Below are 18,873 nucleotides of genomic sequence, written 5' to 3'. Positions count from 1 at the left end.
CCTACAAAAACGCTATTAATGTCACTTCGCTCTGCTAAGTTAGAATAATCTAACATTCACTGTGTCTCGGGACAGGCCTTCACCACATTTAAAATACAGTGTACCTCCCATATACCCGTACCCGTAATAGAGCTGAGAATTGTAGAATCGCTTCGAAAGGATTTTGGAGAAAAATTAATGAAGCTGCATTGTAAATAACAGTCAAATTATTCAAAACAAACCATTTTGAGGCTGTAAATACCTTTTATCTAAAAATTTAATTCATATTAATGAAGAATTCAACACTTTTCCACCAACGTTTATTTTACTCGCTTCGAATTTACACACCGTGTTGTCATTCGGAATTCTTTGGATTTTTCATATTAAATGAACTGAGTTATAGCTAAACTTTTCTCCCGTATTCCCTTTGATGAATAGAATATATGACAAATTTTCAATGAAAATTTACACGTATTTGTAATATCATTTATGAGTTTTTCCATGCAAATGTGATATTGTGGTAACATAAAACTAAAGAGACCATGATTTAGCGTGAATGTAATGCGCATGCGCAAGATTGTAAAATTCAAAAAATCCACATGATTTCCGAGGAATTTTTCTTGATTATTACATGTAATTAGCGAAGCTTGATTGATAAAAAATAAAAACAAACTGGTAATCTTTAAGTACCATTAATGTTTAAAATATATAAAACAAAAGACAGTACTCTTCCGATTTCTCGGTATTAAAGCCCAAAAATTCGAGTCTATTATTTTAATATAGTAGTATAGATAAGTTGATCAGATCTCTCACAGAAGTCTGAAAATAAAGCCTTTATGGGTTTGCTCACTCCCGACCAAAATTATCACCTCATAAAACTCAACGAATAATTCCAAGGTTATTCATTAATAATGTATGGTTTTGAATGTTTACTTGTTCCTCTATTCCCGTGTAAATTATTATGTAGTATGGTTATATTTTCTCTGTTGTAAAGAACAATCAAAGAGATATTCAAACTTTTTAATATCAAACACGCATACCGAAATGGATATCTCGTGACATGCGTGTTACAAACGAGTAATATTATGAAAGGTTAAGAAGGATTTGTGGCCATCTTAAACAGTTGAGTATCAAAATGTAAACATTTCTTGAACTGGCTTGATTCTGCCCAAAGCTGACCAAAACTGCTATCAAAAGATAAACAAGAGGCCAAGGGATCACATCACTCACCTGAGCAACAGCAGCCATAATTCTGATCAAATCAGCATTGCAATATATAATTCAAAATGACTTGACAATTTAGTAGAAGAGATCTTGCTCAAAAAGTTTAAAATCTTCCTATTTTTACATGTACCACATATTTTTATGTTAAAACCAGACTCCTTTTGGGTTTTTCTCGGTATTTGAAAGACGATCATTCTCTATTCCTACATGTATTTAATCTCCACCCCTTTAGTGGCCCCATCTTTCTTCGGGGAACCGTGATTTGATCAAACTTGTGCTCTCACACAAGTTTCAGCTTTTTGGGCTGAATGCTTTTTCAGATGATTTTTAAAGGTTTTTCTCTAATATACATTCCTATCTAAAAATTCGAACCACCCCCCCCCCCCCCACAAGTTACAGCTTTCTTGGACGACTGATTTTAAAGGGACTTGGACACGATTTAACAAAAAATTTTCAAGTTTTATTTTTTCATTTTCAATGTTTAAACTGATAAATAAAGAAGTTTTTAATGCTATGTCAAAATTTGAAAGTCAAATATCAAGTTATAAGCAAGAAAGAGATTTCATAATTCTTTGTTTTGGAAACAAAGCTCCAATATTGTCATTTTTTACATATGTGTTGTATTGGTGTAAGTTTCAATCAAATGTATCTTTCTTTTGTTGATACTAGTATTTATGAAGATATTGAGTTAGTTTAAATTGTTTTTTACATGTCATTTTGTCTAAGAAATGGTAAATCTCTACATTACATATTTTGTAAAAAACTATAAGACTCGAGCTTTGTTTACATAACAACCAATTCTTACCTCTGTATCTCGCTTGTAACTTGACTTTAACATTCAATATTATGGTCAAACATTTAAAATGTACCGGTAAACTATTTAATACAAAAAAAAAAATAGAAATAAAATATTTGATCTCAGATCGTGTCCAAGTCTCTTTAAGAATAAGCTTTAAAAAGATGTTTCCTCTTTTAATCTTTTGTTCAAATTCACCCCTTCCCATTGTGGCCATACCCTACCCACCCTACACCAGGGGATCATAATTCTACACTACATGAGGTTTCTTCTACATAGGTCCCAGCTTTTTTGACAAAATGGTTTTTGAGAAGATATTTCAAGATTTTTTCTTGAAAATATAAATCTGAATAAAAATTCATCCCCTAACATTGCGGCCCCATCCATTTTTCGGGGTTTATAATTTGAACAACATAATTTGAACAAACTTTAATCTACTCTACCTGCGAATGTTTTTTTTTTTCGTGTTTTTTGTTTTCGCAAAGTTGATTTTTATTTTTAAACATTTTCTCTATATAAGCATTTGTAAAATTTAACCCCATTTTTGTGGTCCCAACTCTACACTATCTGGGGACGCTTCCCAAACGTTTCTGCTTTTCGGGTCAAACAGTTTTTTAATAAGAAGATTTTTAAACATTTTTATCATCCCCCCGATGTGGCCCGATCCTTCCCTCAGGGATTATGATTTGATTTAACTACATGAAGTTGTTTTCTCTATATATTCCTGTGTAAAAATGTATGCCCGATGTGGACCAATCACATTCCCGGTAATATGATTTGGACAAACTTGAATGTACATTACATGAGGGTGTTTTCAAACAAGTTTCAGCTTTTCTGGTCAAATGGTTTTTATGCGGAACATTTTTTAACATTTTTTTTCTATGAATTCCTGTGTAAAAATTAATACCCCCGATGTAGCCCCATCCTACCCCTAGGGACCATTTTATGAACAAACTTGAATTTACTCTACCTGAGGATATTTCCAAACAAGTTTCAGCTTTTGACGATGTGGTTTATGAGAAGAATTTTTTAAAACATTTTCTCTATATAATTCTTTGTAAAATTTCAATTATTCGTTGTGGTCTAATCCTACCCCCGGGGATAATGATTTAAACAAACTTAAATCTACACAACATAAGGATGTTCCCAAACAAATTTCAGCTTTTCTGGTCAAAAAGTTCAAGAGAAGAATACTTAAAACATTTTTTTTATATAATCCTTTGTAAAAATTCATCCTCCAATTGTTGCTACACACTACCTCCCAGGGCCATGATTTCAACAAACTTGTTTTTACACAACCTGAGGATACTTCACAAAAATTTCATTTTCATTTCATAGAGGGCATTGTTATTTATTTGAAAAAAAAATTGAATCCCCTTTACCCAATGATTCTTTGTGCCAAGTGGATTAAAATTGGCTCAGTGGTTCTGGAGATGATGAAAATGTGAAAAGGTTACGACAACGACGCCAACGCCAACGACAGTCAAAGAACAAATTTTGATCAGGCGAGCTAAAAAGGAATACATATGATGTTTTACAATTTCGCAACAAGAACAGAGCAATGCCTTTTTAATCACATAGAACAGTGTAGAAATGCGAAGGTGCATACTTATATTGAAGATATGAAATTCTGAAAAAGTATGAAAGAGCTTACTTTGTGTCCTCTCTACAACCATTTGTTGAGATAAAGCTTGAATCTTGCACAAAACTTAGTCACAAAATGTTGTGCCCTATTTTATTTGTCGGCACAATATCTATTTTAATTTTAGAACAAAAAACAATCCAGTCTATAATTAGAACTCCTTTGTCTGGAGGCACAACGACGTTATATTTCTATTTTTTAAAAATGTCAATTCAAAACAACCTTTTTGTTGTGTGTTGAATGTTGAATGTGACAGAGACCCAAGTTTATTTTTCAGTTCTAATTTAAATTACAGTTTTAATTGCTGGAAATAGGGTAGCAGTCTAAAAAATTAATTGGATAGAATAAAAATTAACATATATTTTTCAATGAAAATATAACTTCAATGTACCTCAAAAGACGGGAAAATATATTTCATCCCAATTGAGACCAATTCAATAAATAGTGTATTCTATTTTAAGACAGATTTACAACTTAAATAAGCAAGCTTTGACCTTTTTTTCCACAAATTGTTCTAGAGTTGACAATAATAACCAAATTTTCTATTTTGTTTCCTTTGATTTTTAAATCCTGAATTTAAATCTGAAACTACGCAGTTTTAAGTGATTAAAAAAGCATTGATTTTCTTGTATGCGTAATTTGCATGCGTGACGAAAGGTAAAATCACATGAATAAGAGACAAGTCAACAAAAAATATGACAAGTTGACACAATTATCTGACAAAAAACATTAAGATTTGACAAGTTAATTAACTACACATATTTTTTTTCAGTATCATTTCATCTGATTTGTCGGCATATATGATTTCAACAAAAATATAAAATCATCTGATAAGTCGATTTATTGATTGTTGATGTTGATTTGTCAAATCTTTATATCAGAAAAATATGATACTAGTTAGATGGCAGAAATTATGCATATACACTTTTTTTTAAATTTTAATTTGTTTGACACGCTGATAAATAACAAGTCGACATAACTTATTCAGTATCTCTACGACATAAAGATCGGAAAAGTGGTAGCATAACTATGCCACCATAAACCCATCACATATAATGATATATATATTTATTCTTTATGATTGTTGTATCTTGTGAGTTTAAAATGAAACTAAAATTCCAAAATCTATTTTTGTCAATTTGGCCATAATTCACATCATCCGAAGTTCACAAAATGTTACATTTCGTCAATTAAAATGAAAAAAAAGAGATATGTGTCGGAAACCATTCAAGTGTGCAATGTATGTGTTGCTGCGTGTTTTAATTTTATCACCTGCAACGACGCAGGACTACAAGGTTAGCTTTTTAAAAAAAAACTAATAAAGTTAGTCAGCAGAATTAAAATTTTAGGGCAAACATGAATACACATTCTATCAAAATACTAGATAATAGTTTTCAGAACAATAACTATATGCGGGTGCAGAACTACATGTAGTTTGCAGCCTTATTTTTTTATGGCTGTACATGTAAGTGGGGAGTTAAGCGTGTAGAGGTGTACACGCAATGTATGAATGCACACCTACTTATTACTTAAAGTTGTAATTTTGTAGACATAGCTCTCTGAATTTATGGTCTGGTGGCAAACTACTTCCAATATATTTACTTTTCAATCTCCTTAAGAGAATGGGAAGATATACGCGGATTCCGGACTGTGGCTGCAGACGATTCCCATTGACAGTCTTCCAATACATTGATGCGCAGTTTGAACTAGAAACAGACCGGTTTCATTACGTCTTCGAATTTTTCTAACACGAAGTGTCTAATTTCTTCCCAGAATTCCAATTTACGCAAGCGCATTTTAAGTTTCATCCTAACTTAATATAGTCGCGGACTGACTAATAAACAGGGGACATGTGCACGTAATTACTTAAAAATATCAAGCCAAACATACTAATGCACCTTTATCATTAGTCTTTGTTGAGTTTTCTGAACACTTTACGTAAAGAAAATCTTTATACTTACACATTCATATAGAAGGGGGCAAAAGGAAAGGGATGTTCCTAGTAAAACAGACAACAATCTTATGTGTCCAAATAGCGCCATGGTGTGCGTTTTACCACATACGCATTTACTCCAAAAACATAACTTAAATGCAAATTTTCCTCTAGAACCAGTAAGGTCATCTGAATCAGCAAACAACACTGAATAACTTATTGATTATTTCTGTTCAATGTTCTTTTAATTGTCGAGGAATCACATTAAGTTTGGAACATTAAGTTTTATCAAGAAAAACCACTTTCGGTTAGGACCCTCTTCACACCGGCCCTTTCTTGCGCATTTCAAACTAAAAAAAAGTAAATTTCTTATGCAGATGATATACCGGTATCTAAAACTTTTATTCAACCTGTAAAGTAATCTTTTTTTTTTTGCTGCAACAACGAAACTGTAATTATAAAAGAATTAGTGGTGTACTACTTTTGTTCTCAAATGGGCAGGGTAGAATAAAATATGTGACCCAATTTGCACGGTGTAATGTCATTTGGTATCATCTTCACAACGTCAAGGTTTTGCGATTACGGAATTTGTGTGGAGTTCCGTAATCACAAACCTTGACGTTGTGAAGATGATTTAGTATGTGCATGTTCACGATTTGGCTGAAGCACAACTTTTCCTATTAAAATATTTTTTTTGATATTAACAATGTCTCATCTTTACACCTATTGTTTACCCAAAAATCAAATGTTGGGATTCAAGCGAGATAATAAAGTTGGGATAGAAGACAGGTGCACACCATAAACCTTCCAGTTTATTAACGCTTCAGTGTAGTTATGCACTCAAGTTAAATTGATTATGACCTAAACACTACTGTTATCATTGACAAGTAAAACAATTTAATTAGTCGTTAGATGGACGTTGTGTTTATACGATTGAAATCTTATGAATTTTGCGATAACATATAAAGAATATCCAGTTGATATCAACGTGTTTTGCATATAAGCGTGTAATCTGAAGCTATCTGGTATTCATACACTCTCAGTAGACCGGTGTTATATAGTGCCTTTTCCCCCTAGCCATCTTTCCCCCCGGAAAAATGGCTATATAGTAGTTTTGCCCCCCGGAAAAATGGCTATATAGCAGTTTTTCCCCCACGGAAAGCTGACTATATAGTGGGTTTTCCCCCTTTTTATAGCCAGATTACCCCCACGGAAAACCTACTATATAGTAGATGTTCCCCCTTTTTTACATTCCGGTCATGTTTATGGCGGACCATTCGTGGCAATAATTTGCAATGACTGATATGATATTAATTTCTCATAATAAAGGATAATTTTGGCATTTATTTTAATATATAGAATAAAATACATGAATTTTTCACCCCTGATATGAACAAAGGCACGCGCCTTCATAACATTCCTGTGTCATCACTATTTATTTCACCTTTTGTTTCTCCTTTTTGGAACACCTTTTACACGGATTTCGGAATACCTCTAATCTTTTTCATCTAAATGATGCTGATCTACAGTTTTGACTTTGACGTTATGACATTAACATTTTTCAAAGAACACGTCAGAATACATTTGAGTGAAAATATGCCAGTTTGGAACTCTAATTGTCCCATGTATTATCATCTTTGTATAAACTCCTCCCAGGAAACTAACTGACCAATCTTGACTTAATTTTGTAGAAGAAGGGAATAACAATAAATTAATACCGTTAGAATTGACGATCTTAAATATAATCGTATCTTTCTACTTCTAAATATCAAACAAGAGAAAGGGTGCAATGATATGATGAGAAACTGAAATGTTTTACTTCGATTGATGGGGTTCTAAATCATGGGTAAGGGTATTATAATTGATTATGTATTAAAGGCATGTGTAAAGTTAGTATTTACAATTTTGTTTTAAAGTCACGCATATTCATATTCATGTCTTTAAGCACATTTTTTACGAAGCGTTTTCAGGTTTTAGGATGTAAACAATTTTAAAAAAGAAATAAAACTTTACACCCTGAACAAAGTCGGTATCTTTGCTTGTTACTAACCTTATGTATATATTATCATTCACTGCGTGCTAATTTTTCCGCTTTTTATTTTGCAACGTGGTTTATACATACTAGTATACAATTTTGAAAACGATGCCATATAAGAAAAGATACACTAACCTAGCTAAAAATCTTACCATACTATTTATTTCGTATTTTTGCAATAAAGATTTACTTGTATACCATATTAGTTCTTCGAACAATGAAAAAAGGTAATTAAAAATTAAAACAAACACATTTCTTTGATGAACTGACTCATTTTTTTTTTTAGATATAAGCTTGTTCTAATCAATTGGCAAGTAAAAAAAGTTGTATATCAAGTGCGGTTTTGTTAGTCATTTATTTTTTTTTCGGTTGCTACTTTTATGAATGAAAATTTATTGATTTATTTATTTATTATATCATTAGTCATCTTATGAATTGATTAAATGTTTTGAAGAATAATGAATTTACCCGCGTACCTTTTTTAGTATTCTTGTTCGAAAATTTAAAAAGAAAATCAGAATTTAACGTAATTTTTAACCATTTTGATAAGGAAATATATGAGTGAGTATGTATTTTCAAATGATGTTTTTACTTTTTAATGACCGTAAAAATATGGTGATGTTGTCAACTTAAGTTTCTGAGATATATGGCCCTAAAAAATACACTATTCATTATAATTGGATTTTAAACATCGGGCTCGGAAACATCAAGGGCCCCCTACCTGGGGGATAAAACTTACAGGGTCATATACTAGTGCTATACTACTAACACTATTCAATCATTATAATGGGGTTTTAAACATCTGGGGATCTATTCACAAAAAATCGTACGTTTAATCGTAGACGTAAGTTTGACGTAAGATTTTTTCGTCAGATTTTTCTTATTCACAAAATGTCGTACGTGTGACGTTACGTCAAAAAACAGTCGTAAGTTTACGTCTACTACTGGGTTGACGTAAGTCTATAATTGATATGTTTATAGTTGAGTTATGGCAGTTCTACCTTCTTTTTGTCATAAGCAAAATTAAGAGAAGAAACTACTATTTGATAACGCACTATGGTTTGCCATGAAAAACAGTGCCGGAGATCCTTTTGTATCCATTATTGCAAAATATGTTAATGGTGGTTGAAATTTATATTTCTTAATCTTATTTGAAGCTCAATTATAATCATTCAAGCATATAATCCAAAATCACCATTAAAAACCTTACAAATATTGGAAAAGATATATGTTACGCGATAGCAATGCCGGTGTAACGACGAAAAGTGACCCCCATAGAATATTGACCGTGGGTCATTTTTCTACGTAGAAAAATGACCCACTTCGTTGTAGAATACTTGGATTACATCATAGGAATTATGGCCTGTGGGTCATTATTCTCCGTAAGAGTTGTAGAAAAATGATCGTGTAGAATATCGACTATATATTATTATTATTACTATTGTCTTTAGGGTGGATGCAGGGGTGGTGCTGGTGCTGGGCCGGGGGGGGGGGGGTTGCCTGTTTGATACTAAATTGTTCGAAAAACCAGCTTGAGTATGCTTTTCCGATCACCTGTTATTGTTTATCATCGTTATCTTAGTCTGTCATTTAATTTTTCAAATTAAAAATGAAAGATACATTCACGTTTAGTTAATTAAAGTACATTGATTAAAAAATGTTTCCCTCACATTAAATCAAAGCAATAGAAGAAAAAGACGTACCTTAGAGAAATAGATATTTAAAACAGGCGCAAATCTAGGAGAAAAAAAATTAAAAGGTTAGGAGAGTTGGGGGGGGGAGGGAGGAATGACATATGTTTACATTGTCAAACCATGACTGAAAAGGTATAATATCAATCTGAATGAATAAAAAACACGCCCTTGTTGTATGCAGAAAAAAAACAGAAAGAAAAAAATGGGTGGGGGAGGGGGATCCGAGGGATAATTATATTTGCCAGGGGGGCTCTAGGCCTATTATCGGTCAATTTGATGAGTGAATTTAAAAAGTTGGAATTCCCCCACTCCTTAAATCCACGATTGCATCATCATCCCATTTTGATTTTTCTAAGAACAATTATTTTTTTGTTACAACAGGTTTACTAAGAAGAATATATGTTAGACAAATACAATGCTTGATATAATATGATAAAACAGTCAATATAAACGTCACAAATTCCAAAACTTCGAATTTAGAATTGAACAAAAGAAACAAAATACTTTACAGATGATTCTGTGTGAGTTTGAAATCGACCACTATCGTAATCAAAATTAAAATGTACTTGCAAACTTCGGTATATAACAGTGATAGCAAATCGCAAAGTAACAATGACACTAAAAAGGGCTTTACATGTAGCATTGACTTTGACTTCTATTGAAAACGACATCTGAATCTAGCAATTAATATCGGCATATTCTGACTTAACATTAAACTCTCCTTTGATTTAGCAGAAACATGTAAGTGTTCCAGGCATTTATACTCAATCTAGAATATCTAGAAAAAAAACAGCGGTTATTTTATTAATATTCTTGAAAAAGTGAACTCTTAACTGAGTGTTAATAAAGTATATCATCTATTGAGATATGTTTGCCGATAAGTAAAACATTAAGTCATCGTCAACATGTTGCATACAGAAAGTCCGGAAGGGGAGTCCTTTATAGTTTATTTGAGGCAAAATGTATGATCTGTCAGGTAAAAAGCATTCGGTCTAATACATACATGTATAATGTTTAATAATTTAAACAATATTTTATTATGTGAAATATTACATCTAAATACTGTAAACGTATTACATTTGGCTGTGTATTCTATTTAGCGTTTTTGGCGGAATGCGGCTTCCGCTAAATCAAGTACATCGCTAAATGTCCTACATATATGTAAAAGAATAGTCACATTCAGGAATACGCTAATTCAAATCTACACCGAAATGCGGCTTCCGCTAAATCAAGTACATCGCTAAATGTCATACATGTAAAAGAATAGTCACATTCAGGAATACGCTAATTCAAATCTACACCGACTTGTTCATAAACTAATTTCCGCCAAATATCGTACACGCCAAATATAATACGTTTACTGCAGTAGCATAATATAATGTCATTTGTGAATCACTGCAAAATTGCACCCTCCAATAACTTGTTTCAGCGATGCGTTAATCGTTACCTTTTGATTAGAATTACGTTTCTTGCACGTGTTGTTTGTATATTAAGGAAACTAGTTTTCTCCTATGCGGGAACATTTGATATAAGAATTTGAACAAAACAAACCAGTTTGCGACCTTTCACAGGATGAATGACCATCTTTAAGTCCTCCTTAAAGATAGCTTAAAGGTGTTTAAAGGTAGCTTAAAGACGATCTTTAAGCCACCTTTAAGCTACCTTTAAGCTATAAGCATTGCTTAAAGGTGGCTTAAAGAAAGCGTAAAGATGGCTTAAAGGCAGCTTAAAGACCATCTTTAAGCCACCTTTAAGCCACCTTTAAGGACAACTTATAGGTCCTTAATGTCCAAACTTCTTTAAGCCACCTTTAAGCCACCTTTAAGCTACCTTTAAGCCACCTTTAAGCCATTAAAAAAAATTTAATTCAATATTGTGCTTAATTTCCAACAAAATGTATTAACTTTATGGAAGAAAAGGTATTAAAACGGTTTTTGTTCTAGAAAGAAAAATGAAAAAAAAACACACAAAAAAAACCGGCCACGGCGAGAATTGAACCCGGGACCCTTAGTTTACTAGCATCACCACACATCCTCTGCGCCACGGCAACTTACATATATATGAGCGTTTTTATATCCTATATATCAGTGGATATTGAATCACTGTATTGAATGTGTTTACTTGAAAAGATTTTGACAAACCATTCAGTTTGTAACAATCAATTATATCTAATTTATAAATTACATGCATGCATGTATTTAGAATGAAATACGGAACTTGGTCTTCAGTGAACAAAAATACATTATACCTAAATGGAAACCGTTAGGTTCACTATAGTAGGCTTTCTTAGTTAATAAATTTAAACCGAGTAGATATACGTTCATCTAATTTATAGCTATAAAAATGTAACAAAGAAAATGAAATCATTTCTTTTATTAAATGCATTGATACTATTAGGGTATTTGTTCAATTTCCCGCAATTTCCCGGTTTTCATGATCGCGGCACCGTTCCAATATGTTTAAATATTTACATGTAATTGTATGTACATGTACATGATTTTTAAACTATCAATTCTATAACAAACAAAATTACCAATTACCGGTGACGTATTTACTGCATGTTGCAATTGCAAATGACTTGTACATACAATTGTATGATGTGCCAGGCCGGGTATATTTGACATATTTACCCTTATACATATATTTAAATAATCAACCCCTATTTATGATCACCGGTACATTAATTAATTAGCCTCAAGATTTTACTCTTACATACATGTATCGTTAATTTGTAGACGTAACATCTTTGAAACCCAGAGCTAGGAAATAATACTTTGAAAATGAATTACAAATGTAAATTAACTTTTATTCACTAGACTTATCGTATACTCGTACATACTAAGATTCAACGCCTTTAGAAACCCTGACGTGCACCTGGGCACACGACACACCTGTTGTGTATATCTTGTATATTCTGTGTTAGTTCCAGGGGTTTTCTAAAGTTGGACAAACAATAGACTTTAATTAGATATACACAAACATGCACCTGTGCACACGACACAACTGCTGTGTATATCTTGTATATTCTGTGTTAGTTCCAGGGGTTTTCTTAAGTTGGACAAACAATAGACTCTAATTAGATATACACAAACGAACAAAACTATGTCTAGACAAACAAAGCAGTAATATCCTGCCCGATATAACAAAGGCAGTTGAGAGTCTTTTCATCTTTAACAAGTATCTAGCAGATCTAGAGTTAGAAATAATGAAAATTGAAAAAAAAAATACAAACCTTAAACCGATTTACAAATTAAATCATGCATTTTTGGTTCATCATCTTTTTTTTGTTTAATAACCGGATGAACTGAGAGAGAGAGAGAGAGAGAGAGAGAGAGAGAGAGAGAGAGAGAGAGAGATTTTTTTCACCGATTAATTTATAATAGGAAACAAACATACTTTAATTAGTTTTATGCACATATTAAGATACAGAGACTGCGCTCATACCTACAATAATTTTGAAACCCCCCAAAAATTATAAAGAATTTCATAACGGCAATCTGTGTCCATCAGAGCGGTGCTGATGATAGCGATCTGTGTTTAATGGAGCGACGATTAAAACCGCCTGGAACACCCCCCCCCTTCCTTGGAAATTATATTATCACTCGGATGACCCCCTCCTATCTCTATAAAAGAGCTTTTGCATTTAATATATGTTTTTATTGTTCAGCTTGATCAATATTGACTTAAAGGCCACTTAAAGACAGTATAAAGGCAGCGTAAAGAGAGCGTAAATGCCACTTAAAGATGCTTAAAGGTGGCTTAAAGGTGGCTTAAAGGTAGCTTAAAGAAGTTTGGACATTAAGGACCTATAAGCACTTGCTTAAAGGTGACTTAAAGGCGGCTTAAAGGTTGTATAGCCTTTAAGCTCCTTTAAGTCACCTTTAAGCCACCTTTAAGGACTTGCTTAAAGATGGTTTTTCGCCCTGTGTAATTTCGTGTTTGTTGGAATACACTAATTGGTCTCTGCAATTATTTTTTTTCTCAAGTAGAAACTTTTTGATGTTTTTAAGCGAGGTCAAAATTTGATGGGGCCCGTTTTCAACGTGTGGGGGTCGTAGATCTACAGGTCTGGAATGGTTTTCTACTGTAGAAAAAGTACCCTACTTGTCATAGAATACTGACCTTGGGTCAGTTTTCTCCGTAGAAATTTGACCCCCGGGTCAGTATTCTACAGGGTCACTTTTCATCGTTACACCGGGTATATCGAATCAATATTAGTTAAAACTACGAAAATTATTTGATACTATAGGCGTTTTCTTTTATTCCTACAAATGCATTAAATCAGTTAGACAGTAGTCATATGCATACACACTAATTAGATATCAGTATGTAATGTAATCAGCGTACTAAATATCATGCATGGATCGGGGGGGGGGGGTCCGTCTGGTCCCCCTAAAAAATTATACATAAGGTAGACCCAGCCTTTAAGAAATTTGTGTCTAACATTTTTTTTTCTTTGAAACAACTTTTAAACTGATTAAAAAGACCGAAATATTTATACCTTTGCACGTTTGTTTTAATTTCCTATTGTGAGCTTCAGCTCACAACAAGGTCTAAATATTAAACTGCCAAATATTAATACTTCAAGCATGATCTCAAAAGTCCATCATGTTAGATCATATTTTTAATTAAAATCTAATGATAGTCATGAACTAAATAACATCTTATTGACTTTTCTACAGAAAAAATATGAAAGAAATACTACATCTAATCTTCAGACGACCTTTAAAAAAAATCACAATATCGAAAGGAAAATTATCAATGGACACGCCGACGTGGGTAATAACACTTAGTAACTTTATTATCGCCGAAACAGACAAAATAAACCGGCATATTTAAAATGTACATGTAGCGATAAACTCAAAGTGTTTTTGACAATATTTTAAAAATGCCACGTTTTCTTACAAACAAATTCTGCAGTAGATTTTTTGGAAGTTAAAAAACATGACATAAATTTCATACAGAACTAAGATTTTCTCACATGCGTCTGATGTTCAAAATTTTTCTTTTCACAACAAAATTATTCCCAGGAATATAATAACACTATTATAAAACAGAGAAATATTTTATTGTTATACAAAAGAAATATTTTTAACGTCAGGCACATGTGGATTTTCTTTCTGTCGATAATCGTAAACATACATACATTAAAATAGGCGTATGGGAAGAAAAGAAGTGACTTCGTTATATACGTCTGTGCTCAAAGGCGCTATAAAAGTTATGCGAATGTAAATGAGCGAAAATACAGCGTGGCGTCATTTTTCCACAATGCCCACTGCGCCTGAGCATTGTCGGTAACTAAGAACTTAGACGCACTTACGACTGTAACAGACGTACGCCAACGTTGTTATCTTACGACAGCTTTTGTGAATAGCACCATAAACGTAAACGTACGTTTGTCGTAAGTTTAGAGTGTAATCGTAGACGTACGATTTTTTGTGAATAGATCCCCAGGCCCTGAAACATCGATGGCGCCTACCCTGAGGGCTTAAATTTTCAGAGTCATCTACAAGTGGTAAACCACTGCCACTCTGAATATATGGTGATATGGTTATCTCTAGTTTATGAGACATGGGACCCTAAAGAATATGCACTACATTCATTATAATAGGATTTTAAACATCAGAGTCTGAAACATCGAAAACAAAATTTATCTAAAACAGAGGTTTAGCCTAGATAAAATTTGCACAAACAAACAGACCGAGTGATAGATTTATTTTAAAAAATTCTCAAAATATTTTTCACTTACAAATTCAGAACACAGAATTATACATATAAGTGTATATTTTGTAAAATCAAGTACTTTTTTAATTAATTACCTAAATTAATTAAGTTTTACGTATAATTCAATTACACACATGTTCAATTTTCGGCATTGTTTATAAAAATAATAAATCGGCAAAATGAAACTTAACCTGTACAGTGAATGCAGATATACAACCTGGGAGTATAGAAACATTGATTTTAATCCTTACTGGGTTTCCATAAGTATTTTTTATAAAATCTGAACCAAAAACGTGAGGGAGAAACCCTACTATGGGGGAAAAGCTACTATATAGTAGTTTGTACCCCCAGGGGGAAAGGCTACTATATAGTAGGTTTTCCGGGGGGAGAAGCTACTATGGGGGAAAAACTGCTATACAACACCGGTTAAAGAGCCTTAAAATGTATATAACAATAGAATATAGAAAGACGCTGACATTGTGCTATAAATAGCCTCTACAAAATAAAACTAGATCATGTTAAGGTGCCTCACTATACTTTAAAATAGTTTCTCGAATCAGCAGAAAAATTACTTTATTATGATAGAATTCATGAAAATTTTCTGCTGATTTGAGAAACTATGTCAAGGTGACGTACGCACTTAATATACGATTTGACCTGAAATATTGCCATTTGCGAACATCAGACATTTTCAATATTATAAAATATTTAGTTTAAATACATTCAAAGAAACGCAAATTACACAGTCACCATGCTCTAAGAGTCTTAATTATCTTACACGACATCATTAGAGTATTCAGGTTTTATTAGGGATGTATAGGATAGTAGTTAGTATACGATAACAATTGGGATATTTGACTGTTTGAAGCACTCTAAACCAAAGACATCCGATTAAAATTAAGTTCTACAGGTATTGTAGTACACGTTTACATTGAATTATTTTTGATTTAACGTGGTCTTCGTACTGAAAATTAGACAAATATTTCAATTAGTGTCGTTTCTAATACAATCATGTATATAACCATGGAAATATTAAATGCGTGGCCTAGTGGTAACGCGGAGGTCTTTTTGATGTTGTGGTCGTTGGATCGAATCCACTAAGCAGTAATTTTTTTCACTTAAATTGAAACATGAACAGAATAGAGAAGTTAAGTTACATGTATCTATTCTTCTGTGTTTTTCGCAAATCAAGACTAAAATTTTGCTATTCTTGAAGCTGTGATAAAAATGTACATTTTAAAGTTGACATTGATGAAATTAAGTTTTAGCGTTAAATTTTAAACGATGGCAATTAAGAAAAATAAAAGGAGGAGGATATTTTTTATTCATTTGATAAATTAATTATTTTTGTTTCTGACATAGCCCAGTATTTTTTTTTTAAAGATATCCTTTTCAAAGTAATTAATTTGCTGCATACATATTCACAAAGAAATTAAAGCGGGTTAAAATTGCATGGTAAAACTGTTGACTGGTAACCATATCCTTTGTTGATCAAATGAATTTCACAAATTGTCCTTTGTGTGTAAATTGTTGAACTTTGTATGCATATCACCTTGATTGTTTTTTTTTTCATAATACCTATAGTTTAAGTAATATTTATTTAGTAATTAACATCATACATATTATAATAACAGTACATAGGAGCTCGAGATTGCAAAACACACCAAAATGCTTATATTAAACTCGCTCTCATAATATTAGTACTTTGACCTGGTTCCAAAAAAATGTACTTTGCAAAAATAAATTTCGAAAAGTACGTATTTTTTGAAGAACCATTTCACATTTTTCAATTATAAAGATCAGTTGGAATTTTTACTCCATGAAGTACTGTACCAAGAAATGTATAGAGATTCCGAAGTAAATACGCTAAAGGCGGAGAAGAGTGTACTTCATATGATCATGAACACGTTCAGCAATGCATGTGTCTTTAACTTCATGTATACAGGCAACCTTCATTAAATTAGTTCATGATTATGTTCAATTCTGAGGTTAATGGTCAGTGCTGTCCGTGATACAATGTAGAAGCAAAAAAAGCAGCCCTGCTACGATACTAGGCATCATAACACTTTTGCAATTAGAGGTCTCCTCTGTAGAAGTCCTCATATAAAAACAGGGGAATAGAGTCAGTCGAATCTGTGATAATTGTAAGGCTTTGGCGTTTCCGTTAAAAACATATGCAAATGGTCCACGTATTGCAGTCCTTTTTTAAAAGACAACACCTTATTATTTCATATAGACGTATAGCACAATTCGTTCATTATTTACAAATGCATTTAAAAAAGGTTTCTTCCAATCGTTTGTGGTATAAAATGTATGAATTAGAAAACGCTACTGTATGCATATTAATTTGCATAATTTAAGTCAAAGTTGTCTGAGATCCAGAGTATCCGCCCGATATTAAACTCGCCTTACACTTAAATGATGTAATTAGTCAACTCGCGTTCCTTGTCACAATTTGTTCTGGTATTTTGTTCCATAAAGCTTAAATTGCATCAAATCCTTCATTTTGTTTAATTTTTTTGTATTACCAAGATATCCAATATGTTTGCGATGCATGATAAACTCGTCCTTCGCTTTGCAGCAATGATGTTCATTTATCATCAACCTACGTTTTTGGTCATCCTGTTCTTGAAAGTTATATCCTATTATCTCACAAAAGCCGTGCCTTGTAGGCGAAATAGTTTTATTCATCAAAACTATAATCTTGCATTCAAGAGACTAATTGCCTAGTTTTTTTTTTAACATTTGTCACATATTACTGTCTATGTACACTTGAAGTAAGTTGCCATTAAATATATTCAAACTTATTGTAATCATTCAGTATTATTTCTTCGCAAGTATATAATTTGATGCAAACTCCTACGGACTTGGATTTGTCAAAACGTGTCCACCACCTTCCTCTCATTTTGGCTATTTGGGCTAGCTTATCAAAAATAAAAGTATATTTTTGATTATTTTTCAATTAGTACTTATCAGGTAAAATTTAGTCATACTTTGGGACATCAAGTCGCACGTGTTGAAATACCTAAGGTGTAAGCCGGTATTCGTATGCAGGTGGTTTTTAGTTTTTGGCAAAACGGCTAAATTTAGACACGTAAGTATAGATTTTATTATTCTTAGAACAGAACCCAAAAGTTTTATTTGGAAACCACGTATCACTGGATTTAAAAGGGTGACATTTAAAAAGTAGTTGAAATGGCATTTCTAATCGGAAGAGAGTGAGATCGGTTACAGAAACATGACGGAATAATCAACAGTTAATCAAATATAAAACATATATCAAATTATATGCAAACATTTTACCATTGTTGTTTAAATAGGCTTTCTAAATGACTTAAGAAGGAACAATCGTATACATGTACTTACACATTCAGAGAGAAGGAGAGAAGACAAGATAAGTGTCCCCAATAAAACAATACGCCATTGTGTGCGTAAATAAAACTCCATTGCCAGCCGCCATGAAAGAACCAACACGTCATTAATCTAATGGAAATTCCACTTTCGGTTTAGGTTTTACACTATAGGTTTTGAAACGGACTATATTTGTTTCACCTTCCTGCGAGGGATTTAAACCGTTTCAACTGTTGGGTTAAAGAGAGGTGTGTTAAGATAACACAGTCAAGCGAAGTTCAGCTTTTAATCATAAATTGTGGGCAGAATTAAAGTACATTTGTTTTTTGTGAGTCAAAAGTAACATGACTTGAGAGTGTTATATATTTACTCATCTTTAAGCTTTACTTGTTAATTCTTGATACTATTTCTGTCCAATTAAACTGTATAGTATTTTTAATTTATATTTCAAATATGTAAATATTTCGACATACTACATGATTTATTTACAGCATG

General features: G+C 32.5%; 1 protein-coding gene across 4 annotated transcripts in view; it reads right to left on the bottom strand.

Moving 5' to 3' along the window:
- LOC109617652 (serine/threonine-protein phosphatase 6 regulatory ankyrin repeat subunit B-like) overlaps positions 1 to 18,602 on the bottom strand; it is a 343,082-nt gene extending 324,480 nt beyond the window's left edge. For 3 of the 4 annotated variants that reach the window (XM_066069383.1, XM_066069376.1, XM_066069373.1), the window contains exon 1: positions 18,394 to 18,602. In XM_066069383.1, the coding sequence (XP_065925455.1) occupies positions 18,394 to 18,474 (81 nt within the window). In that variant the 5' untranslated portion in view covers positions 18,475 to 18,602. The remainder of the gene's footprint in view (positions 1 to 18,393) is intronic. The other variant, XM_066069382.1, reaches the window with a different exon arrangement.
- Between the last annotated feature and the right edge of the window lie 271 nt (positions 18,603 to 18,873).

This window comes from Magallana gigas, chromosome 8 (genome assembly GCF_963853765.1).
Source record: "Magallana gigas chromosome 8, xbMagGiga1.1, whole genome shotgun sequence".
NCBI classification, from domain to species: domain Eukaryota; kingdom Metazoa; phylum Mollusca; class Bivalvia; order Ostreida; family Ostreidae; genus Magallana; species Magallana gigas.
Note: the sequence above shows the minus strand (reverse complement) of the source record. Positions and strands in the feature narration are given on the sequence as shown.